This window comes from Haliotis cracherodii, unplaced genomic scaffold (genome assembly GCF_022045235.1).
Source record: "Haliotis cracherodii isolate W230 unplaced genomic scaffold, xgHalCrac1.p SCAF_25, whole genome shotgun sequence".
NCBI lineage: Eukaryota > Metazoa > Mollusca > Gastropoda > Lepetellida > Haliotidae > Haliotis > Haliotis cracherodii.
This window is the reverse complement of record NW_027266281.1, coordinates 9,245,111-9,271,258: the sequence shown is the minus strand read 5'-3', so window position 1 is coordinate 9,271,258 and position 26,148 is coordinate 9,245,111. Positions and strand designations below refer to the sequence as shown.

The 26,148-nt window shown below is 42.1% G+C and overlaps 1 protein-coding gene across 1 annotated transcript; it reads right to left on the bottom strand.

Moving 5' to 3' along the window:
- Positions 1 to 16,255: 16,255 nt before the first annotated feature.
- On the bottom strand, positions 16,256 to 20,595 carry LOC139472757 (uncharacterized). Its single transcript, XM_071255225.1, has 2 exons — positions 20,435 to 20,595; positions 16,256 to 18,074 (listed from the first exon to the last, which is right to left on the bottom strand). The coding sequence occupies exons 1-2, from the start codon at positions 20,593 to 20,595 to the stop codon at positions 16,256 to 16,258; spliced, it is 1,980 nt and encodes a 659-aa protein (XP_071111326.1).
- Between the last annotated feature and the right edge of the window lie 5,553 nt (positions 20,596 to 26,148).

Below are 26,148 nucleotides of genomic sequence, written 5' to 3'. Positions count from 1 at the left end.
TGCAATGAATCTCCATTCTAATCATTCATCTAAATTTGAAACAACCTGGAAAAGTCCCCGTGACATTTTATCTGTTTTGGTGAAATTTGTGTCTGATCTGTATGATCAAGGTCAATGTTGTTCTTTGAATAAGGCATGATGCAACTGGTTCCGCTTTGGTTGCAAATCAGAAGGCTCCTTGCCTCCAAATAGATATTCCCTCTTGATGTGAGCAAATTTCAAAACCCACGAGCACGAGTATGATGCTGACGAACCTAGAAACATAATCGAGTTGTTCATCATGATGTCGTATGATAACTTACTACTCGAACTTCCAAACGCCGCTAAGATGAAATAATCTAGTGTCTCTCATCCCACATTGTCAAAATACATCCTGACATTTGGTAGTGGATGAAATAATCTAGTGTCCGTCAGCCACTTTTCTAAACGCCTCCTGACATTTTGGTAGTGGATGAAATGATCAAGTGTCTGTCATCCACTTCGTCATATCGCATCCTTACGTTTCGTAGAGGATAAAATATTTTAGTGTCCGATAGACACTTAGTAAAGGATCCATACATTGGTAGTGGTTAAAATAGTTTAGTTTCTGTCAGCTTTCTTGCCATAGCGCATCCATACATTTGATAGTGGATGATTTTAGTTTCTGTCAGCTTTCTTGCCATATCACATCCTTACATTTGATAGTGGATGATTTTAGTTTCTGTCAGCTTTCTTGCCATAGCGCATCCATACATTTGATAGTGGATGATTTTAGTTTCTGTCAGCTTTCTTGCCATAGCGCATCCATACATTTGATAGTGGATGATTTTAGTTTCTGTCAGCTTTCTTGCCATAGCGCATCCATACATTTGATAGTGGATGATTTTAGTTTCTGTCAGCTTTCTTGCCATAGCGCATCCATACATTTGATAGTGGATGATTTTAGTTTCTGTCAGCTTTCTTGCCATAGCGCATCCTTACATTTGATAGTGGATGATTTTAGTTTCTGTCAGCTTTCTTGCCATAGCGCGTCCATAGATTTGATAGTGGATGATTTTAGTTTCTGTCAGCTTTCTTGCCATATCACATCCTTACATTTGATAGTGGATGATTTTAGTTTCTGTCAGCTTTCTTGCCATATCACATCCTTACATTTGATAGTGGATGATTTTAGTTTCTGTCAGCTTTCTTGCCATATCACATCCTTACATTTGATAGTGGATGATTTTAGTTTCTGTCAGCTTTCTTGCCATAGCGCATCCATACATTTGATAGTGGATGATTTTAGTTTCTGTCAGCTTTCTTGCCATAGCGCATCCATACATTTGATAGTGGATGATTTTAGTTTCTGTCAGCTTTCTTGCCATAGCGCATCCATACATTTGATAGTGGATGATTTTAGTTTCTGTCAGCTTTCTTGCCATAGCGCATCCTTACATTTGATAGTGGATGATTTTAGTTTCTGTCAGCTTTCTTGCCATAGCGCATCCATACATTTGATAGTGGATGATTTTAGTTTCTGTCAGCTTTCTTGCCATATCACATCCTTACATTTGATAGTGGATGATTTTAGTTTCTGTCAGCTTTCTTGCCATATCACATCCTTACATTTGATAGTGGATGATTTTAGTTTCTGTCAGCTTTCTTGCCATATCACATCCTTACATTTGATAGTGGATGATTTTAGTTTCTGTCAGCTTTCTTGCCATAGCGCATCCATACATTTGATAGTGGATGATTTTAGTTTCTGTCAGCTTTCTTGCCATAGCGCATCCATACATTTGATAGTGGATGATTTTAGTTTCTGTCAGCTTTCTTGCCATAGCGCATCCATACATTTGATAGTGGATGATTTTAGTTTCTGTCAGCTTTCTTGCCATAGCGCATCCATACATTTGATAGTGGATGATTTTAGTTTCTGTCAGCTTTCTTGCCATAGCGCATCCATACATTTGATAGTGGATGATTTTAGTTTCTGTCAGCTTTCTTGCCATAGCGCATCCATACATTTGATAGTGGATGATTTTAGTTTCTGTCAGCTTTCTTGCCATAGCGCATCCATACATTTGATAGTGGATGATTTTAGTTTCTGTCAGCTTTCTTGCCATAGCGCATCCATACATTTGATAGTGGATGATTTTAGTTTCTGTCAGCTTTCTTGCCATAGCGCATCCTTACATTTGATAGTGGATGATTTTAGTTTCTGTCAGCTTTCTTGCCATAGCGCATCCATACATTTGATAGTGGATGATTTTAGTTTCTGTCAGCTTTCTTGCCATATCACATCCTTACATTTGATAGTGGATGATTTTAGTTTCTGTTAGCTTTCTTGCCATATCACATCCTTACATTTGATAGTGGATGATTTTAGTTTCTGTCAGCTTTCTTGCCATATCACATCCTTACATTTGATAGTGGATGATTTTAGTTTCTGTCAGCTTTCTTGCCATATCACATCCTTACATTTGATAGTGGATGATTTTAGTTTCTGTCAGCTTTCTTGCCATATCACATCCTTACATTTGATAGTGGATGATTTTAGTTTCTGTCAGCTTTCTTGCCATAGCGCATCCATACATTTGATAGTGGATGATTTTAGTTTCTGTCAGCTTTCTTGCCATATCACATCCTTACATTTGATAGTGGATGATTTTAGTTTCTGTCAGCTTTCTTGCCATATCACATCCTTACATTTGATAGTGGATGATTTTAGTTTCTGTCAGCTTTCTTGCCATAGCGCATCCATACATTTGATAGTGGATGATTTTAGTTTCTGTCAGCTTTCTTGCCATATCACATCCTTACATTTGATAGTGGATGATTTTAGTTTCTGTCAGCTTTCTTGCCATAGCGCATCCATACATTTGATAGTGGATGATTTTAGTTTCTGTCAGCTTTCTTGCCATATCACATCCTTACATTTGATAGTGGATGATTTTAGTTTCTGTCAGCTTTCTTGCCATATCACATCCTTACATTTGATAGTGGATGATTTTAGTTTCTGTCAGCTTTCTTGCCATATCACATCCTTACATTTGATAGTGGATGATTTTAGTTTCTGTCAGCTTTCTTGCCATATCACATCCTTACATTTGATAGTGGATGATTTTAGTTTCTGTCAGCTTTCTTGCCATATCACATCCTTACATTTGATAGTGGATGATTTTAGTTTCTGTCAGCTTTCTTGCCATATCACATCCATACATTTGATAGTGGATGATTTTAGTTTCTGTCAGCTTTCTTGCCATATCACATCCTTACATTTGATAGTGGATGATTTTAGTTTCTGTCAGCTTTCTTGCCATATCACATCCTTACATTTGATAGTGGATCACAACGCTAGATTTTGTTATCGAGTTCTACACTGAAAATCGCGAATGATCGAGTTTGCCTACACTAATAATAATCCACCCCTAACTGACAAATGGATTAGTCCACTCACTATCTCGTTACAGGTTAAATATTTCAAACAAAGATACTGTAACAACATATCAAGATAAAACTTGTAACTCTCTGATCTTGTTATGTTGTTACAATGTATTTACCTGAGTATCACATGAGGAGAGAGAAGCATATAATTAACAACAACGTATAATATCAGTAACAACATTTAATTAAGTATGAGAAATTAAGCCATAGAAGATGAAACTAGTTAGTCCAAACATGCAGCTACAGTGAGTAATATGGATTAGGACTCAAACGGAAGTTTAGCTATCAAATAGGTGCAGGAAAAATCTAAGTTTCATCAGATGCCATGGCAAATCCACAGCGTGTAGAGTATGTCTTGTCCCAGAGACGTGGCAGGCAGGTGCTCCTTGTTGGGTACAGATGCAGACTTAACAATCGCCGTCAGACCTGTGTACACTGGAAGTGTGTCGATACCGGGTGCCTCGGCAAATGTACAACTGTTGGTGATTTTGTCCGAAACAGTACGCCCCACAACCATCCTCCCCAAGATGAGGCCAACACCAGATTCCTTAGCAATCTCCGAGGACGAGTCTAGGAAGAGACAACGCCTGTTCAGGCCATCTACAACGAGGAGCTGCAAATCCTGAACAGAGAAGAAGCTGCTCCCCTTCAGTTCTACAACACGTTGAAGAGTGGATTGTACCGTCGACGAAGAAAGACAAGACCTGCCCTACCAAGGTCCTTGACTCAGGTTGACCTGCCCGGCACGTGGAAGACAACAGATGGTCAGCGCTTCCTCTGCATTGATGATGGACAAGATGACAGAATCCTCTGCTTTGCAACAGATTTGTTTTTGCTCCACTTGCGTACACATATATTATTATATACTCTTCAAAAAAAGAAACTTGACACTGACTTTCAAAATGTAATAAAATGCGATTGTTTCAAAATAGGACACAGAAACCATAATTGAAACACTATTTGAAGATCAATGTACACAATGTTCAAAACATTAACCGTGTCACATAGACAGACACACGTACACGATACAGTTAATGTCACAGGGGTACAGAAAATGTCAGTATCTGTTGTGCCCACTACGTGCATCAATCACCGCTTGACACCGACGACGCATAGATGCAATCAAGTTGTCAATAACACGCTGTTGGATGTGCTGCCATTCCTGCTGAAGTGCATCAAGAAGCACCGGAAGTGTTTGGGGCGGTGGATTCCTTCTGCGAACTCGTCCCTCAGATGCTCAATCGGGGACAAATCTGGTGACCGGACTGGCCATGGTAATGTCCTGACAAACACGTGCAATATGCGGTCGAGCGTGGTCCTGCTGGAACTGTCAGCCATGAACGTTGACGTGAGGAAGAACGTAAGGCTGTAGGATCAAGTCTCTGTAACGCACACCTGTCAATGCACCTGCCACATGCACGAGAGGCGTCCTACCACCGTGATGAATTCTGGCTCATACCATGACACTCCCGCCGCAAAATGGGACAACCTGCTGCACACAGTTGGGGGCGTAACGTTCACCCCGTCGTCTGTAGACACATGCGCGTCCATCAGCAAGTGTGAGTAGGAAACGGGAATCGTCAGTAAACAGTACATTTCTCCACCTTGCACGTGCACATCTAACCCTCTGTTGGCACCAAAGCAGACGGTCCGCCAGATGACGTTGGGTCAATACATGACGTCGAACAGGTCTTCGTGCAAAAAGTCCAGCCTCCCTCAGTCTGTTGCGTACCGTTTGATCAGATATTCTGCATACCCCAGGGATCTGTGTGGTTGTAGACGTGGCTGTGGTAGTGCAGTCTCGGAGGTGTCGCAGGCGGATGTATCGATCTTGTGCTTGGGTTGTCACCCTTGGTCTTTCTGACCTTGGTCTGTCGTCAACTCTGTTAGTGTTGTTGTATCGGGTCCACAGTGCGGAGATTGTCTGTCTGGATACGCCAAAGTGCCTGGCCACTTCTTGCTGAGTTGCTACAGCTTGTAATCTCCCAATGGCGTTGTTCCGTTGAGCTGCATTCAGTCTTGGCATTCTGTCACCGCCTCTACTACCGTTATAAGGACTGTATGAACAGCCGTTGATGTGGATTTTTATACCCATTCAGCAGGGGGGCCTGCATGCCTAAATGCAGGATCCTGTGCTGCACGTTTTTTACAAGCGGTTGCGTTTGGATGAAGCTGTAAAATTGATCCCCAAACGCTACGTTTATGTGCTTTGCATGTGTTTTCGCGAATTATAGACACACCATCTTTCTGTTTGACATATTTGGTTCTCATTTAATGTAATTATTTTAGATATTTGGCAAAAAGAGGTTTAACATCTATGTCAAGTTTCTTTTTTTGAAGAGTATATAATATTATTACACATTACATATTATATTTTATATATTATTATAAATATGAATAGTAATTTTAACATGTTATGAATATTAATTGTAAGTAAAATTTATGTTATTATTTTAAGGTCCATCAGCTTGGGATGGTGAACCAATACCGAGACAACCCAGAAGTCAACCAGTGGGTACGCCGAGCCGCAGCGTTGCCACTCCTCCCTCTCCGACAAGTCCGAGATGCCTGGTTGGATGCCATGGACCACACTCCCAACATCCCTCAAGCCATCCCCCTCAACGACTCCATGGTGACCATATTGGTGGATGACGACCATCAATTTGGAACCACGGTGACAACACAGGTCCAAGGACAAATAATCTTCTTGGAGGATAGCACAGTCACCTCAACAAGACGGTCCAGCGTGCCCATCCTAACATATTCCCCTTGATCCGAGTGTTGCAGCAACTGGAGAAGACCGAGAGAAACAAACTGGTACAGTTCCAGGAAGGTGCGCGCCCCCTCCTCACAAACGAATCTATGTTGAACTTGACCAGAGACTGCAGAGACTGAAAGATCAGCTATCAAATGGACAGAAAAGCCCCCAAAGTGACAAGATTTAATGTGCTATTGTACTGAGTGAGACTTTTTATCAATATTTATTATTTTCTGACGCAGTGATGTGCTATTTTAATGAGAGAGTTAATCTTGTTGGAAAGCAAAGTATAAATAAATTTTTTATCTCTTATCAGGTTTTTTTCTTTCTCAGTCTCTCATAGTGGGAGAGTCCATTCATACTGAAGGTAATGGGAGCTCATTAGTGACAGCCGCTGGTGCATAACATTGTTTTGATAAGACTGTAGCCAAAGTGCACTGTACCGATAGAAGACCTGACCATCCGTGGCTATTTCTGCGAACATTAATTGCTTTAAGACCCTAACCAGGAGTTTTATGGGCCTATCACGCCATCAACGCACGACGAGCCATGGCAACACTCTCTAATTAAATCAGGCTAAAACGTGAATGTATGATGCTATCAGGTGAATTGATTGCATGTATCACATATAGTGACTGGTGATGTAATCGATGTTAGGCATAAAGAACAAATTCGTCCGAGGGTCCACAAGTTATTTAGATTATTATTAGTAGTAGTAGCATATTATTTATACATTAAATATACCGCAGTTATCCAGGTACTAGTATCTGCTCGAATTGCTAATTGGTCCCCGACCAGTGGATCCGTTTGCATTCCAGTTATCATTATCAACTCCCTGGGGAGTATACAACCGAAGCTTCCTGGGGTAGCTAGAAGGTTTTTACACTCACCTCACATATCGGGTACCTATTCCCTGCTGACCTGTGAAGATTCCGGGGTAGAATAGGTCTTCAGCAACCCACGCTTGCCGTAAAAGGTTACTGTGCTTGACATAAAAGGCGACTATCGGGATCGGGTGGTCAGGCTCGCTGACTTGGTTGATGCAGGTCATCGATCCCAAGTGTGTGGATCGATGCTCATGACATCAATCACTGGATTGTCTGGTCCAGACTCGATTATTTACAGACCGCCGTCATATAGCTCGAATATTGCTGAGTGTGACGTTAAACAACAAATCAACCAACCAATTGCAACCGACCTATTCCTCGCTAGGTGAACAGAGGCGCATTTGAACTTAGTCACTTGCCAAGGGTGATATCACTTGTGTTTCGGGTGTAATTACGTATTCGTGTTACCAGCATCTGGTCATCGACCATCGGACTAGTGGGCTCTTTTGAGTTCACAGGGTGTATGTACTGTACACTAGGGGCAGGTCTTACGTGTTCTGGACAAGTCAAATCAAAACTGAACTAAACTAAAACTCACACGGTCTATTGCCCGGTCACACACACACACAGACACACACACACACACACACACACACACACACACACACACACACACACACACACAAGATTTTAGTGTCTGTCTTAACACATCCTTACATTTGGTAGTGGATGATTTTAGTGTCTGTCAGCCACTTGTCTTAACGCCTCCTTACATTTGGTAGTGGATGATTTTAGTGTTTGTCAGCCACTTGTCTTAACACATCCTTACATTTGGTAGTGGATGATTTTAGTGTTTGTCAGCTACTTGTCTGAACGCCTCCTTACATTTGGTAGTGGATTATTTCAGTATCTGTCAGCCACTTGTCTGAACGCCTCCTTACATTTGTAGTGGATGATTTTAGTGTCTGTCAGCCACTTGTCTTAACACATCCTTACATTTGGTAGTGGATGATTTTAGTGTTTGTCAGCCACTTGTCTTAACACATCCTTACATTTGGTAGTGGATGATTTTAGTGTCTGTCAGCCACCTGTCTTAACACATCCTTACATTTGGTAGTGGATGATTTTAGTGTCTGTCAGCCACTTGTCTTAACGCCTCCTTACATTTGGTAGTGGATGATTTTAGTGTTTGTCAGCCACTTGTCTTAACACATCCTTACATTTGGTAGTGGATGATTTTAGTGTCTGTCAGCCACTTGTCTTAACACATCCTTACATTTGGTAGTGGATGATTTTAGTGTCTGTCAGCCACTTGTCTTAACGCCTCCTTACATTTGGTGGTGGATGATTTTAGTGTCTGTCAGCCACTTGTCTTAACGCCTCCTTACATTTGGTAGTGGATGATTTTAGTGTCTGTCAGCCACTTGTCTTAACGCCTCCTTACATTTGGTGGTGGATGATTTTAGTGTCTGTCAGCCACTTGTCTTAACGCATCCTTACATTTGGTAGTGGATGATTTTAGTGTCTGTCAGCCACTTGTCTTAACGCCTCCTTACATTTGGTGGTGGATGATTTTAGTGTCTGTCAGCCACTTGTCTTAACGCCTCCTTACATTTGGTGGTGGATGATTTTAGTGTCTGTCAGCCACTTGTCTTAACGCATCCTTACATTTGGTAGTGGATGATTTTAGTGTCTGTCAGCCACTTGTCTTAACGCCTCCTTACATTTGGTAGTGGATGATTTTAGTGTCTGTCAGCCACTTGTCTTAACGCCTCCTTACATTTGGTGGTGGATGATTTTAGTGTCTGTCAGCCACTTGTCTGAACGCCTCCTTACATTTGGTAGTGGATGATTTTAGTGTCTGTCAGCCACTTGTCTTAACACATCCTTACATTTGGTAGTGGATGATTTTAGTGTTTGTCAGCCACTTGTCTTAACACATCCTTACATTTGGTAGTGGATGATTTTAGTGTCTGTCAGCCACTTGTCTTAACACATCCTTACATTTGGTAGTGGATGATTTTAGTGTCTGTCAGCCACTTGTCTTAACGCCTCCTTACATTTGGTGGTGGATGATTTTAGTGTCTGTCAGCCACTTGTCTTAACGCCTCCTTACATTTGGTAGTGGATGATTTTAGTGTCTGTCAGCCACTTGTCTTAACGCCTCCTTACATTTGGTGGTGGATGATTTTAGTGTCTGTCAGCCACTTGTCTTAACGCATCCTTACATTTGGTAGTGGATGATTTTAGTGTCTGTCAGCCACTTGTCTTAACGCCTCCTTACATTTGGTAGTGGATGATTTTAGTGTCTGTCAGCCACTTGTCTTAACACATCCTTACATTTGGTGGTGGATGATTTTAGTGTCTGTTGAAATAACCAAGTGTATGTCAGACACTTAGTAAAGGATCCTTATATTGGTAGTAGATGATTTTAGTGTCTGTCAGCCACTTGTCTTAACGCATCCTTACATTTGGTAGTGGATGATTTTAGTGTCTGTTGAAATAACCAAGTGTATGTCAGACACTTAGTAAAGGATCCTTATATTGGTAGTGGATGATTTTAGTGTCTGTCAGCCACTTGTCTTAACGCATCCTTACATTTGGTAGTGGATGATTTTAGTGTCTGTTGAAATAACCAAGTGTATGTCAGACACTTAGTAAAGGATCCTTATATTGGTAGTGGATGATTTTAGTGTCTGTCAGCCACTTGTCTTAACGCATCCTTACATTTGGTAGTGGATGATTTTAGTGTCTGTTGAAATAACCAAGTGTATGTCAGACACTTAGTAAAGGATCCTTATATTGGTAGTGGATGATTTTAGTGTCTGTCAGCCACTTGTCTTAACGCATCTTTACATTTGGTAGTGGATGATTTTAGTGTCTGTTGAAATAACCAAGTGTATGTCAGACACTTAGTAAAGGATCCTTATATTGGTAGTAGATGATTTTAGTGTCTGTCAGCCACTTGTCTTAACGCATCTTTACATTTGGTAGTGGATGATTTTAGTGTCTGTTGAAATAACCAAGTGTATGTCAGACACTTAGTAAAGGATCCTTATATTGGTAGTGGATGATTTTAGTGTCTGTCAGCCACTTGTCTTAACGCATCTTTACATTTGGTAGTGGATGATTTTAGTGTCTGTTGAAATAACCAAGTGTATGTCAGACACTTAGTAAAGGATCCTTATGTTGGTAGTGGGTGAAATATTTTAGTATCTGTCAGCTTTCTGTGCATAACGCATCCATACATTTGGTAGTGTTACCCTCAGCTTCATGTGCTGACTTGTCACGTCTTCTCCTTGTTCACAACCAATTGTAGTTTACAATATTGACCAGGATATGATTCCCAGATGTCGAGGGCTTGACGACTGGGTTCCATCTCTATTCGCCTACAAGACATGTCGCCTACAGTGGTGGTGCATTTGTCAGGATCAAGTCTCCGCACAATCTTCCGCAAGAAAATGACAAAGAAAGAAGATTCCCGAGTCCCCTGCGTCAGCGTGTGGACACTGAGTCCTTGCCTGTTCAGCGCATATATGATGAAGAGATATCAAGGTTGGACAGTGAAGATGGTGCTGTTTTCCTGTCGCCTGAGACCCTGCGCCATTGCTGGTATAGGAGACGAAGGTAGAACATCCCAATCCTGTCGGGTTCCTTTGTAGAGGTTGACCTTCCCCTCCATTGGACAGTCACTACAGACAACAAGAGCTTTCCATTTATGGACAACGGTATACGGATCTGTACCGAAACGTCACCTTTACAGTATTAAAGAAGTTGTTATCCATAAATTGTGTCTACTTTGTCATCCGTCAACTTCTAAGTAATGCCTATCAAACAATTCTTCCGTCGTCTACATTCAGACGTGGCAACCAACACCATCACAAGTCGGGCATGACAACGGAATAAGGATCTATACCGAAACGTCGCCTTTACAGTATTAAAGAAATTGTTATCCATAAGTTGTGTCTACTTCGTTAAACTATTGACCAGGATATAATCTCCAGATCTAATGACTAAAATGTAATCTCCAGATATCGAGTGTTTGCCTGGCGTCAGCCTCAGTTCTAAGAGTGGGTATGGTTTACGCAGCTTTCAGCAATATTTCAGCAATATCACGACGGGGGACCCTACCTCTCATACATTTCATAATTGATAAATAAGCAGTTTCTACACTATTCCTGTCATGTTGTCCGGAAATATTGTTTTTGACCGGCATATTTGATTAATGTTCAACTTTCTGACAATCCAGTGATTGACCTCATGAGCATCTGTGGTCGGATGTGTGTGTGTGTGTGTGTGGGGGGGGGGGGGGGGACAAAAGGATGTTACCCAGAACATTAAGGGTACGGCGGATAGGAACCTGTGATCTTCTAATTTTTAGTCCTTCGCGATGGTACCTGTGCTATGGAGACTGTTGTGGTCACAGGTGTCAATTTTCAGAGTCACTATAAACGGTGCTTGTTTTTTTGTACATTTTGTTGTAAATATTTTACCAATTTTGTTGTGCGAGACATGGTGGTGCATTTGTTATGCATGTGCCAATGAATCTCTTTTGCACATCTTATTTCAATATATATCATACATCTTTCCCATATTTGACTCATTTCCTAAAGATGGGCACTTTATTTGAGTAAGTATCCATTTTTAAAATGTTAAAACTTTAAATTCTAATCATCTCTAAACTTTAAACATTTATAAATTCTAAACATGATTAGATATATGTGGATGTTGTGTTTAGGCTGAGAGAAAATGCCTCATTTCATGTGTTTTGACCCTGAACGTGTTCAGATAGAACACGACAAATGTCTATTCCCTTCAGGATTTAAATACATTCCTGTACATATTTAGATATAAACATGTCTTGTATGTGTTTACGGTGACACGGGTGGCCCAGTCGTCTATAAGGCGCCGGAATTGGCCGTGCAGAGTTTTCGTCCCTTGGGCACGCCAGAAACCTATGATTGTGGGTTCGAATCCCGGTTCGCCCCGATTATGTTTCTAGGTTTGTCAGCACCCTACCCGTGCTCGTCGGTTTCGCCAAATTAGCAAACGCCTGCGACCTGCATCCCTTCGGGCTTTCCTCCCACATTAAGCTGACACGCCGTGATATAACTGGAATACTGTTAAAAGTGGCGTTAAATCCAACTCACTCACTCACTCACTCACTGCATGTGTTTACATTCCAAAGCGACCAGTCCTTGTTTTATCCCGTTAATGCCGAGCACCAGGCATGGTAAAAACAAGTAGAATCTTTTAACGTCCTTTTGTGTGACGCGACGGGGGCTCAAAACACCGACCTTCCGCTTTTCGGGCAGACACTCTGTCCACTAGACCACAGTCCTGTAGACGTGTTGCCTTGTCCAGCACTTTGTATAGCTGGTAGGTTAAATTGTATATTGTACTAGGTCGTTCATATCACATATGACACATTTCGCATATTGTCTACTGATGATTGGGAGTTGTGTCAGCGCCATACCTGTGCTCGTGGGTTTCACCGAAGCAAACGATTCACTGTGCAGAGTTGCGTCCCTTGGGCACGCCAGAAACCTATGAGTGTGGGTTCGAATCCCAGTTCGACCCGATTATGTTTCTAGTTTTGTCAGCACCCTACCCGTGCTCGTCGGTTTCGCCAAATTAGCAAACGCCTGCGACCTGCATCACTTCGGGCGTTCTTCCCACATTAAGCTGACACGCCGTGATATAACTGGAATACTGTTAAAAGCGCCGTTAAACCCAACTCACTCACTCCTGAAATAAAATAACTAAACCCGCAACAATTGATACCGCGCGTGCCACAAACCCCTGGTAGTGGCCCATGTTTCATTGAGAGATCAATGTTGACTGTATTACTGACTTACCACAATGGCAGTCACTGAAGACATCCAGCAGCGTTAAACCCCACTCATTCACTCCATATCCACTCACTGACTTGGTAACAAAGCGCTGCGCGACAATTCGCTTTAACTAAAGAGCATAATGTTTAGAATATTTAATGGGTGTGTAAATATTGAGTGTTAATTTATGAGTATTATTGAACCGACGTACTGTTTGTGAAGACATTCGTCGAGAACTAGGGATGCTTCTTGCAGTCACTGTTGCTGGCTGGAATCGATTTCGTAGGTGTGTTGTTCGAATCCAGTTGTCTTGTCGATTATTGGTTACGCGTGCCACTCCGAGCATGGTCTCTGACTGCATTCGTCTGTTGCCAACGTTGTCATAAACACCAAGTGGTGTTTCTGTGGACGTTAAATTGTCTTGCAACATCACCTTGACTCGATCCTGCTTCAAGCATACCAATGGCACGCAGACGCTCATTTTTCGGACAGGCGTGGCATTTCGTAATGATGAATAATTTCGAAATTTTGTTGTTTTTCTGAGTGGTTGTTGTCAGGACGATGCTAAACAAGTTGTCACGTGTCACTGGGTATAAGCAATCAGTGTAACAGACAAAGTCAATTCCAATCTCCAACTACTGTGGTTTTGAGGAGATTTCTATTATGGAACCTTACATTGAAGGTGCTGGTCCATGAACATTGGCTATGTTTGCTGGCGGGGATGATCCAATTCCAAACAAAAATGGGTGATTGCTGAAGACCTATTCTACCCCGGTCTTCACGGGTCAAATCTAATATAAGGATTGGCTGTTATGATGGAATAATCTATACGGAGTCATACAAATAACAACTGTTTCCTTACCTCGTGGATCGATAAGCTGATTGCTAATGGAAAAGCAACAACAATGACGTCGCAAGAAAACTACTTGTAGCATTGTGTGGATATATAAATAAAATGTATAAAATAGTCAACAGTTAATCATCGACCACGTTTAACATAATTGGAACAACTGATGAAAAAATTGTTGAACTCCGGCAATGCTAATACATTATCATCTCTTCTGTCAATATTCTTGAAGAAGATTTTTTAAATTAGACGTTAATATTTTATGTAAACTTATTATTACCTACACGTGACTGTTAAATGTTGATACAACAAAAACACTTCTGTACTATAGGTCATATGGCCTAAAATATTGAATAAACTTAATTATCCCTAGAATTAGGACAGTAAGTTTTGCAGTAGGTCTGCCTAGTGTTTTCCTAGCTACCAAAAAATACCCCGACCCCGCATAGCTGCAAATATATTTTACAAAATTCCGCTGTAGGTTTTGCCGAAATAAAGTAAAAGACTTTTGTGTTGTAGTGAAATGAAGTGTGTGTCGGGCAATTTGTCATATCGCATACTTACATTTCATAGTAGGCGAAATAATTTAGTTTCTGTCCGTCAACTTGTCATAACCCATCCTAACATTTCATAGTGGTTGAAATAATTTAGTTTCTGTTCTCCACATTGTGATATCGCATACTTACAGATTGTGGTAAATGACATAATTTAGTTTCTCTTCTCCACTTTGTCATATTGCATACTTACAGATTGATAGTGGTTGAAATAATTTAGTTTCTGTTCTCCACATTGTGATATCGCATACTTACAGATTGTAGTAAATGACAAAATTTAGTTTCTCTTCTCCACTTTGTCATATCGCATACTTACAGATTGTAGTGAATGACATAATTTAGTTTCTCTTCTCCACTTTGTCATATCGCATACTTACAGATTGTAGTGAATGACATAATTTAGTTTCTCTTCTCCACTTTGTCATATCGCATACTTACAGATTGTAGTAAATGACATAATTTAGTTTCTCTTCTCCACTTTGTCATATCGCATACTTACAGATTGTAGTGAATGACATAATTTAGTTTCTCTTCTCCACTTTGTCATATCGCATACTTACAGATTGTAGTAAATGACATAATTTAGTTTCTCTTCTCCACTTTGTCATATCGCATACTTACAGATTGTAGTGAATGACATAATTTAGTTTCTCTTCTCCACTTTGTCATATCGCATACTTACAGATTGTAGTAAATGACATAATTTAGTTTCTCTTCTCCACTTTGTCATATCGCATACTTACAGATTGTAGTGAATGACATAATTTAGTTTCTCTTCTCCACTTTGTCATATCGCATACTTACAGATTGTAGTAAATGACATAATTTAGTTTCTCTTCTCCACTTTGTCATATCGCATACTTACAGATTGTAGTAAATGACATAATTTAGTTTCTCTTCTCAACTTTGTCATATTGCATACTTACAGATTGTAGTGAATGACATAATTTAGTTTCTCTTCTCCACTTTGTCATATCGCATACTTACAGATTGTAGTGAATGACATAATTTAGTTTCTCTTCTCCACTTTGTGATATCGCATACTTACAGATTGTAGTAAATGACATAATTTAGTTTCTCTTCTCCACTTTGTGATATCGCATACTTACAGATTGTAGTAAATGACATAATTTTGTTTCTGGTCGCAACTTTTTCACATCGCATCCTTACCCTCCTTGATAGTGTTGCCATGATGCGGCGAGGGGATCGACCCATCCCCCAGACGCTCTATCCACTACACCACGGAGGCAACGAATAATAGAAACATTTACCAAATAATAAACAAATGCTATTGACCAGTTGGAAGTCAAGCTCCGTTAGAATTGTTTCCTTGTACATCGAATAATCGATCTGCACTGTCAGAAATAGTTTATTATTTTTGTGAATTTCATTGTCTACTCAAGCGTTAACCAAAGGATTGACTGTGTATTTGTTTTGGTTCATTGAGGTATGAATCGAAAAACCGCTGTGCAAACTGAATTAATCCGCGTAGTAATCCCGTTATCATTTATCAAAACGAGTGAGTGAGCGAGTATGGTTTACGCCGCTTTTAGCAATATTCCAACAATATCACGACGAGGGACACCAGAAAAGGGCTTCACACGTTGTACCCATATCGGGAATCGAACCCGGGTCTTCGGCATGACGAGCGAACGCATTAACCACTAGGCTCCCCGACCGCCCCTATCAAAATGAGAATATATGTGAAATGTGGATATTTTCCAAAGATGCATATGGGTTCGGGGTATCAAAACTAAAGAAGATAACACTTGTTAATAACTTCATCACGTTCCTCTTACCAGGATGGATAATTAAGGAATGTTTACTGTGTAGCGAGGGTTTATGAGTGGCATGATATTTTGATTCCTGAATCTTGACAAAAAATGACCAGGAAGACGTTTTAAAGTGCACGCGTCATACATCATGAGCTGACAAGCAGCCCATTTTGTTGAAAAGTGGCCTAGGCGTAGCCACGGGTATATTGAACTGAAACTGAGGTCATTGACAGATCTGTGCGTGCTGGGGCGTCAGAGGGATACCTGGGGGTGATGGTTGGGGGTGATGGTTGCGGGTGATGGTTGGTAGTGAAGGTGGGGGTGATGTTTTGGGGTGATGATTGCGGGTGATGGTTGGGGGTGATGGTTAGTAGTGATTGTTGGGGCTGATGGTTGGGGGTGATGGTTGCGGGTGATGGTTGCGTGTGATGGTTGGGGGTGAGGGGTGATGGTCGGGGGTGATGGTTGAGGGTGATGGTCGGGGGTGTTGGTTGGGGGTGATGGTTGGGAGTGAGGGGTGATGGTCGGGGGTGATGGTTGGGGGTGATGGTTGCGGGTGATGGTTGGGGGTGATGGTTGCGGGTGATGATTGGGAGTGAGGGGTGATGGTCGGGGGTGATGGTTGCGGGTGATGGTTGCGTGTGATGGTTGGGGGTGAGGGGTGATGGTCGGGGGTGATGGTTGGGGGTGATGGTTGGGAGTGAGGGGTGATGGTCGGGGGTGATGGTTGGGGGTGATGGTTGGGGGTGATGGTTGCGGGTGATGGTTGCGTGTGATGGTTGGGGGTGATGGTTGGTAGTGATGGTTGGGGGTGATGGTTGGTAGTGATGGTCGGGGGTGATGGTTGGTAGTGATGGTCGGGGTTGATGGTCGGGGGTGATGGTTGGGGGTGATGGTTGGGGGTGATGGTTGGGGCTGATGGTTGCGGGTGATGGTTGGGGGTGATGGTTGCGGGTGATGATTGGGAGTGAGGGGTGATGGTCGGGGGTGATGGTTGCGGGTGATGGTTGCGTGTGATGGTTGGGGGTGAGGGGTGATGGTCGGGGGTGATGGTTGGGGGTGATGGTTGGGAGTGAGGGGTGATGGTCGGGGGTGACGGTTGGCTGTGATGGTTGGGGGTGATGGTTGCGGGTGATGGTTGCGTGTGATGGTTGGGGGTGATGGTTGGTAGTGATGGTTGGGGGTGATGGTTGGTAGTGATGGTTGGGGGTGATGGTTGGTAGTGATGGTCGGGGGTGATGGTTGGTAGTGATGGTTGGGGGTGATGGTCGGGGGTGATGGTCGGGGATGATGGTCGCGGGTGATGGTTGGTAGTGATGGTTGGTAGTGATGGTCGGGGGTGATGGTCGGGGGTGATGGTCGGGGGCGATGGTTGGGAGGGTTGGTCGGATGTGATGGTTGGTAGTGATGGTTGGGGGTTATGGTCGGGGGTGATAGTTGGGGGTGATGATTGCGGGTGATGGTTGGGGGTGATGGTTGGGGGTGATGGTTGGTATTGATGGTTGGTAGTGATGGTTGGTAGTGATGGTTGGGGGTGATGGTTGGTAGTGATGGTCGGGGGTGATGGTCGGGGGTGATGGTCGGGGGTGATGGTTCGGAGGGTTGGTCGGATGTGATGGTTGGTAGTGATGGTTGGGGGTTATGGTCGGGGGTGATGGTTGGGGGTGATGATTGCGGGTGATGGTTGGTAGTGATGGTTGGGGGAGATGGTCGGGGGTGATGGTTGGGGGTGATGATTGCGGGTGATGGTTGGGGGTGATGGTTGGTAGTGATGGTCGGGGGTGATGGTTGCGGGTGATGGTTGCGTGTGATGGTTGGGGGGTGAGGGGTGAGGGGTGATGATCGGGGGTGATGGTTGGGGGTGATGGTCGGGGGTGATGATTGCTGGTTATGGTTGCAGGTGATGGTTGGTAGTGATGGTTGGTAGTGATGGTTTGGGTTGATGGTTGGGGGTGATGGTTGCGGGGGATGGTTGCGTGTGATGGTTGGGGGTGAGGGGTGATGCTCGGGGGTGATGGTTGAGGGTGATGGTAGGGAGTGATGGTCGAGGGTGATGGTTGTTGATAAAAACCTTAATTAAAAATGTTATAGGGATCATGCTGACTGCCGCCAGGATCATTTCAAGACGTACGGCTCTAGGAACACCTCTCCTTGCCTCGTCATCGAGCTGCTCTCCTTCCTTTGTGCAGGGTTCATATGAATAATCACGGGAATCGGCAACAATGGTTGCAGGTGTTGTTTACTGACGAGTCTCGCTTCAACCTCCAGTTCAACGGTGGAAGGATCTGAGTCTTCAGTTGGTTGGTTTGTTATTTTACGCCGCACTCATCAATATTCCAGCTATATGACGGCGGTCTGTAAACAATCGAGTCTGGACCAGACAATCCAGTGATTAATATCATAAGCATCGATCCACGCAATTGGGATCAATGACATGCATCAACCAAGTCAGCGAGCCTGACCACCCGATCCCGTTAGTCGCCTTTTACGACAAGCATAGTCGCCTTTTACGGCAAGCATGGGTTTCTGAAGACCTATTCTACCCCGGAATCTAATATACTATGGCTCACACCACGTGTTGCACTACATATTGCTCTCTAGGTATCAAGATAATGCTTCTCCAAGAATAATTCAAGTTGTGAGTGAGTGAGTGAGTTTGGTTTAACGCCGCTTTTAACAGTATTCCAGTTATATCGCGGCGTGTCAGCTTAATGTGGGAGGAAAGCCCCAAGTGATGCAGGTCTCGGACGGGTACAACTTCGGTGAAACCCACGAGCACGGGTATGGTGCTGACAAACCTAGAAACATAATCGGGGCGAACCGGGATTCGAACCCACGATCATAGGTTTATGTCGTGCCCTTATTCCTGTTGTTGCGTACAGTTATCCGATTTAGTGGAGATGTAATCGTGAACATGGGAAATGGGAGATAAGCTCAATAAAAGAAAAAAACACACCAAAAAAACAAACTATTCCCTAAAATATTGAATTTCCGAGTTAAGTGGACTCTTTTGTTACGCATTATCGTGTTTTGTCCTGTTTTTTTCGGAAAGATTATAAGAATGAAGTTTATTTACTGACCGTTGACAATCACTTGTAGGGGTTTTATTGAAAAAATATGTCAGCATATAGCACGCGCTGCACTCGATGAACCATAAAACCCTACATTGTGGAAAGACTTGCAGGGCAAATGAAATGTATATAAAAGCGCGCGTAAAATCTCCAATACTAAGTAAGTATAAAAGGCAGAAATTATATAAAATGCGAAAACTATATAAATAGCCAAACTACTTAAAATGCAAAATCATTAAAAAATGAAAAAAAATATGAAAAGAAACCTATATAAAACAGAATAATAGAAAAAAACACGCAAACTAAAACACAAAGAAATCAAAACAATTACTGATGAAATGAAGAAACAATATTTACAAAAGCGGCATGTTATCTAATAAAGGTGTTTTCATATGAATAACACATATGTCAACCTGTCATAAAAAAGAACTTTTTATTGTTATTTTGTCTCGATTTAAAATGGAACTATTCGTAAAAATCTCCCCGACCGTTGTAAACACATGGCCTAGTACATGTTACATGTAGTTATGATTGCTGAGGGCGCTAACCTGCTAGCCAAATGTAATCATTATCAATCAGTAATATAGACGGGTGTCAGTGTCAGCCCCAGATCCCAAAGGAGGGTAGTTGCTTGAAGAAAAGACTTACTGCAAGGCGACGTTTCACAAATTTTTTTCTTGTAACAGATCTATTTATCTGAAGCGGAACGAGATTGCACACACATCCTGGAGTAATATTGTTTATCATTTTGTAATATAAAGTAACATAATTTCTGCAATTCTCTTATACTTTAAAATTTTGTTCTCAAAGTGTCAAGATGAAGTTTATCTGACAGTAATTCCTGTTGCTGTGGTCCCATATATTGGAGCTGTAATTGAGTACAGGCAAAGTAAAAGATGCATACCTTGTTTCTAGCGTCTGCGGGTCAAGCGGTATTTATAACTTCTCAATCAATTAGTCATAGGACTAGGTTACTTAACAATACTACTGATATGTCCATGCCATTTGGCTTCTTCCTGTAATACTACTAAATGCTTATGAGATACTCTCCCAAAGGTTCTCTATGACAAGGTAGACACTTGCGAAAAAAACTGAATAGTTTCAGTCATAACTCGAGTAACCCAAACTTGCCATTTTTCCCATCGGTATTCTGTTTGTATTCTGTTTGTAGTCAGAGATCTTCGACTACTACATAAGCTGACCTGTCATCACAAAACAGTCGTATAGTGGAGTGAGTGAGTGAGTGAGTTGGGTTTAACGCCGCTTTTAACAGTATTCCAGTTATATCTTTTTTCTCATTACACCCCTACTTAATAAATACTGGAATGGTCTCTGTTTTGAGATTGTTAATCTCCAGTACTGATCCGTCGAATAAGCTTCAATATACAGTGCCGATCTGTTGACCATTACTTTCTTATTATGAACTTTATATCGATCGATAACAACAACGGTGGGGATAACACCGTTGAGGTTGAGGCGATTAGAACTTCCGTCGAGGTCTGAAGACTCAAATCCTTCCATCGTTGAACTGGAGGTTGAAGCGAGACTCGTCAGTAAAACACACCTGCAACCATTGCTGCCCGTGATTATGCATATGAACCCTGCACCAAGGAAGGTTGGTTGGTTTGTTGGTTGGTTGGTTTGTTGGTTTACGCCGCACTCAGCAATATTCCAGCTATATAACGGCGGTCTGTAAATAATCGAGTCTGGACCAGACAATCCAGTGACTGATATCATGAGCATCGATCCACGCAATTGGGATACGATGATAGCATCAACCAAGTCAGTGAGCCTGACCACCCGATCCCGTTAGTCGCCTTTTACGACAAGCATAGTCGCCTTTTACGGCAAGCATGGGTTGCTGAAGACATAGGCGTCCTGGAGACAGTTAGCATGGCCTGTGCACATGCGCAGCAGTCCGTAACTGGAGTCTCAGTTCACTTGCCTTGGTGAGTCTTTGACGTAGATCTGTCAGAATAAGGTAACGGTCATCAACCCTAGCTGTCACTCTTGGTCAACCTGAGGGACGGTCGGGTAGCCTAGTTGTTAAAGCTTTCGCTCGTCGCGCAGAAGCCCCGGTTCGATTCCCCACATGGGTAAAATGTGTGAAGCCCATTTCTGGTGTCCCTCGCCGTGATATTGTTGGAATATTGCATAAAGCGGCGTAAAACAATACTCACTCACTCACTTGGTCAACCTGAAAGTGGTCGATCGTGAACTATTACCGTTGTTCGCAACCTCTTCCACAGTCGCGAAATCACTGATGGGGACTTTCAGAGGCGTTTTGCAACACGTCTAATACCTATCCCATCCCGCAGCCACCAAATCGCACGACCTCTGTGTAACTGGCTTAACGGTCTTCGTCCCGGCATAGTGAGATAATTCCAATGCGTTAGTTTTTTTACACCCATATTTTCAGTGGTTTCACATGTGTAAATAATCGAGTCTGGACCAGACAATCCAGTTATTAATATCATTAGCATCGATCCACGCAATTGGGATACGATGACATGCATCAACCAAGTCAGCGAGCCTGACCACCCGATCCCGTTAGTCGCCTTTTACGACAAGCATAGTCACCTTTTACGGCAAGCATGGGTTGCTGAAGACCTATTCCTAACCCGGAATCTTCACGGGTCCCATGCAATTCGGATACGATGACATGCATAAACCAAGTCAACGAGCCTGACCACCCGATCCCGTTAGTAGCGTCTTTCGACATGCATAGACGCCATTTACGACAAGGATTGGTTGTTGAAGACCTCTTCTGGTCACAGGGAACCTATGTCGATGGAAAGAAAAGTTATTGATGAGGTATTATCTTATCTCCTGTTTTGCCTGTACTAGATATCCTCTTAGAAATATTTCATCTTGATGCCTTGAGAACAATATGTAGTGCAACACGTGGTGTCAGCCACGGTAAATCAAATAAGTAACCGGTCTGCGGCAACTCAAGAGAACAAGAGAAATCAAGACTTTGTTCATATCACAAAATGACAAGTGAGGTGGTGAGGTGAAATGGGGTTTAACGTCGCGTCCAAGATTATTGCACTTATATAGCGACGTGCATGCACGTGTATGTGTGTGTAGCTGTTTGTTCTAGTCCGGACTGATGCCGATTTATAGTGCCAGCTAAGATACCATGACGCAGTTTAACATGAATACCCCCCTCAGACACAGTATACTGACTCCGAGCCGACCAGTCCTTGTTTTAGCCCCTTAATGCCGAGCGCCAGACAGGGTAACAACAAGTACCATCTTTTAACGTCTTTTGGTATGACGCGGCCGGATATCGAACCCCGGACCTTCCGCTCTCCGGGCGGACGGTCTTCCATTAGACCACGGAGGCGGTCCACAAAATGATAAACAAAATTGCTCCAGAATCCCCGTGTGATCTCATTCCGCGTCAGATAGATATAAAGATAACCATTACACATTGAGAAAAAGTTTGCTTGTTTGTTGTTTATCGCCGTACTCAGCAATATTCCAGCTATATGACGGAGGTCTGTAAATAATCAAGTCTGGACCAGACAATCCAGTGATTGTTATCATGAGCATCGATCCACGCAATTGGGATACGATAACATGTATCAACCAAGTCTGCGAGCCTGACCAAGTCAGCGGGCTTGGCCCCCGTTCCACAAAGCGATCTTAAAGCTACGATTGTCGTAAGTCAGTGTTAAAGAATGGGAGTTACGATCGACTAAGCGCTAAGATCACTTGGTGGAACGGGGCCCTGACCACCCGATCCCGTTAGTCGCCTTTAACGACAAGCATAGTCACCTTTAACGGCAAGCATGGGTTGCTGAAGATATATTCTATCCCGGATCTTCACGGGTCTATAGAACTATATGAAATGAAAAACAAAACTATACATAATGAGAAAAATATATAAAAATGGAAAAACTATAGACCTTTTAGACAGAAGTCGTCCGGGAGGCGGGATTTCCCGATTAAGAGGACCCGGAGAATAGGGTTTCTCTGTGTCTGTGAATAGCGAGTCAAACTGTTTTAAATGACAACACTATATGGAATGAACTATGAACCTATGTAAAATGCATAAACTAGATACAATGAAAACCCTGTATAAAGGGGAAAAAATAATGCAAAAACTATACAAAATGAAGAAACAAAAAATATAAAATAAAATAACAAAAATATATTAAATGCAAACACAATATGAAATGAAAAACTATATCAAATAAAGAAAAAAACAATAAAAATGCAAAAACTATGTAAAATGCCAAACCATATAAAATGCAAAATCTATGTTAAATGAAAAAAAAATATATAAAAAGAAATGATTATGAAACAGAAAAATATAAAGAAACGAAGGTGTTTAGAAATGAATAATACATCCGTCAACCTGTCATAACAAGAAACTTTTATTGTTAAATTATTTCGATTTATCGACATTTTGAATGGAAATCCTCTCAAAATCTCCCAACCGTTGCAAGCGTATGAGCAAGCACATGTAACCTGTCGTTATGATTGCTGAGAGCTCATACCCACTAGCCTAATGTAATCACCATCAATCAATTACGTAGATGCGAGTCAGTGTCAGCCCCCGGAGGGGAAGCTAAGTCGTACATCCTATGTACTCCGGGCTTGTAAAAAATAACCTTTCTCGCACATTCACAAAAGAAAACAATTCTTTTGAAAGCGCTAAATTAAGAGTGAGTCGAATTTAACGCCTTTATTAATAAACAGTATTCAAGAAATACCACGGCGTGTCAGCTTGATGTGGGAGGATAGCCCGAAGTGATGCAGGCCTCAGGCGTTTAACGCTTTTTTTTGGAACCGGGATTCGAACCTACAAGCATATGTTTCACAGCGAATTGCGGTGCCTTACATGACATATAAGATAATACTAAAAATAGAAAAATAAATAATGATAAAAAAATATAAAGCATGATAAAAAAGGTGGGCCTCGCTTTTAAAAAGACTCGCTTGAATCCAAAGCATACAGTCGTCAGACTCCACATTGTTCTCGGTGCCCTCGCTTGATAAACCCGTGAAGATGCCGGTGTAGAATAGGTCTTCAGCAACCCATACTTGCCGTAAAAGGCGACTATGCTTGTCGTAAGAGGCGACTAACGGGATCGGGTGGTCAGGCTCGCTGACTTGGTTGAAGCATGTCATGGCAATTGCGTGGATCGATGCTCATGATCATAAGGACCCTGAACTACTTTTGAATGGCACCCCTGTCAAAGTGGTAAAGGAGGCCTAGTTCTTGTGACTTATTCCAGATGGCCATTTCAGCTTTTTTCACAGCATATTAAATACCTTAAAAACAAATGACTGAAGGCTGTTGATTTGTTGAAAGTCGATTCTAATTTAATACTTGGGAGAGGATCAGTCAACCCTCTTGTACTTGTACAGGTCACTAATCCGCTCTAAACTAAACTGATCCGCTCTAAACTAAACTGATCCGCTCTACCTTGGAGTCTTCACAATACAGTAAACTACGGTAATAAGGAACTCAATTTTAGTTCGTTATAACCGCAGTTCGTTGCAATTGTAAGCATATACACAACATCTATACAGAAAATGGCCGGGACCAAAAATTAAATTCGTTTTATCCGTCAGTTCGTTATAAGCGTGTTTGTTATAGACGTATTTTACTGTATTTCCCATTCATGGTCTGTATGTGGAGGTGAATGTTTTATTTCTTAAGCAACGTTGTCTAAAATTGTCCTTACAAAGTATCACAATATTGTTTTCTAATCAACCAAATCCAGCTTATGTTTGTGTTTTAATCCTCTTTGTGAAGAACTCTACAATACAAACAACATCACCTTATGGAATAAGAATACAATCGCATATTTCTGCTTATGAACTATATACTGATAGTATAGCCCCCACTCAGCGTTTGTCTTCTCCACAATGTTGTAGAGGTGGATCCACCTTAACTAAACTGAAAAAGTCTGAAACAAATCAACTACTTAATGAACAAGAATATAATCAACTAAGATTCCTTATACTACAAATCTATATTTACAGATGGATCCAAGGATGGTGACGCTGTTGCCATCGTCACTCTTGTTGGATCCAGGACTGTATCACAACGACTACCAGATAACTGTTCCATCTTTACGGCCGGAACAAAGGCCATATTTACAGCAAGAGATTATATAAATTAACAATCAAAACATACAGAATGTATTATATTGTCAAGCGACTAACGGGATCGGGTGGTCGGGCTCGCTGACTTGGTTGATACATGTCATCGATCCCAATTTCGTGGATCGATGGTCATGATGTCAATCACTGGATTGTCTAGTCCAGACTCGATTATTTACAGACCAGTGTCATATAGCTGCAATATTGCTGAGTGCAACGTTATACAACAAACAAACAAACAAACAATAATTCGAAACAAAGAACTCTCCAAGTAATTGTGTTCTTTACGAAAGTGGTGACACGTTTTTTCGATTTTATTTCGCTTTTGATATGTAGTGCAGTTTGAACGGTTGGTTTGTTGTTGGTTTGTTGTTTAACGCCGCACTCAGCAATATTCTCTCTCTGTGTGTGTGTTGGGGGTGGGGGGGGTGGCGTTAAATCGTGACGGTGGCGTGACTGCCCCAGATCTATGAGTGATGTTGGCATTTTTTTGCCGTGGGTAAAGGAACAGGAAGTTTGAAAACAGGAGTGGTTTTCACGCGGTCGTCACATGGTCACCCCCCTCAGACACAGTATACTGACTCCGAGCCGACCAGTCCTTGTTTTAGCCCCTTAATGCCGAGCGCCAGACAGGGTAACAACAAGTACCATCTTTTAACGTCTTTTGGTATGACGCGGCCGGATATCGAACCCCGGACCTTCCGCTCTCCGGGCGGACGGTCTTCCATTAGACCACGGAGGCGGTCCACAAAATGATAAACAAAATTGCTCCAGAATCCCCGTGTGATCTCATTCCGCGTCAGATAGATATAAAGATAACAATTACACATTGAAAAATGGTAAGTTTGCTTGTTTGTTGTTTATCGCCGCACTCAGCAATATTCCAGCTATATGAGGGAGGTCTGTAAATAATCGAGTCTGGACCAGACAATCCAGTGATTGTTATCATGA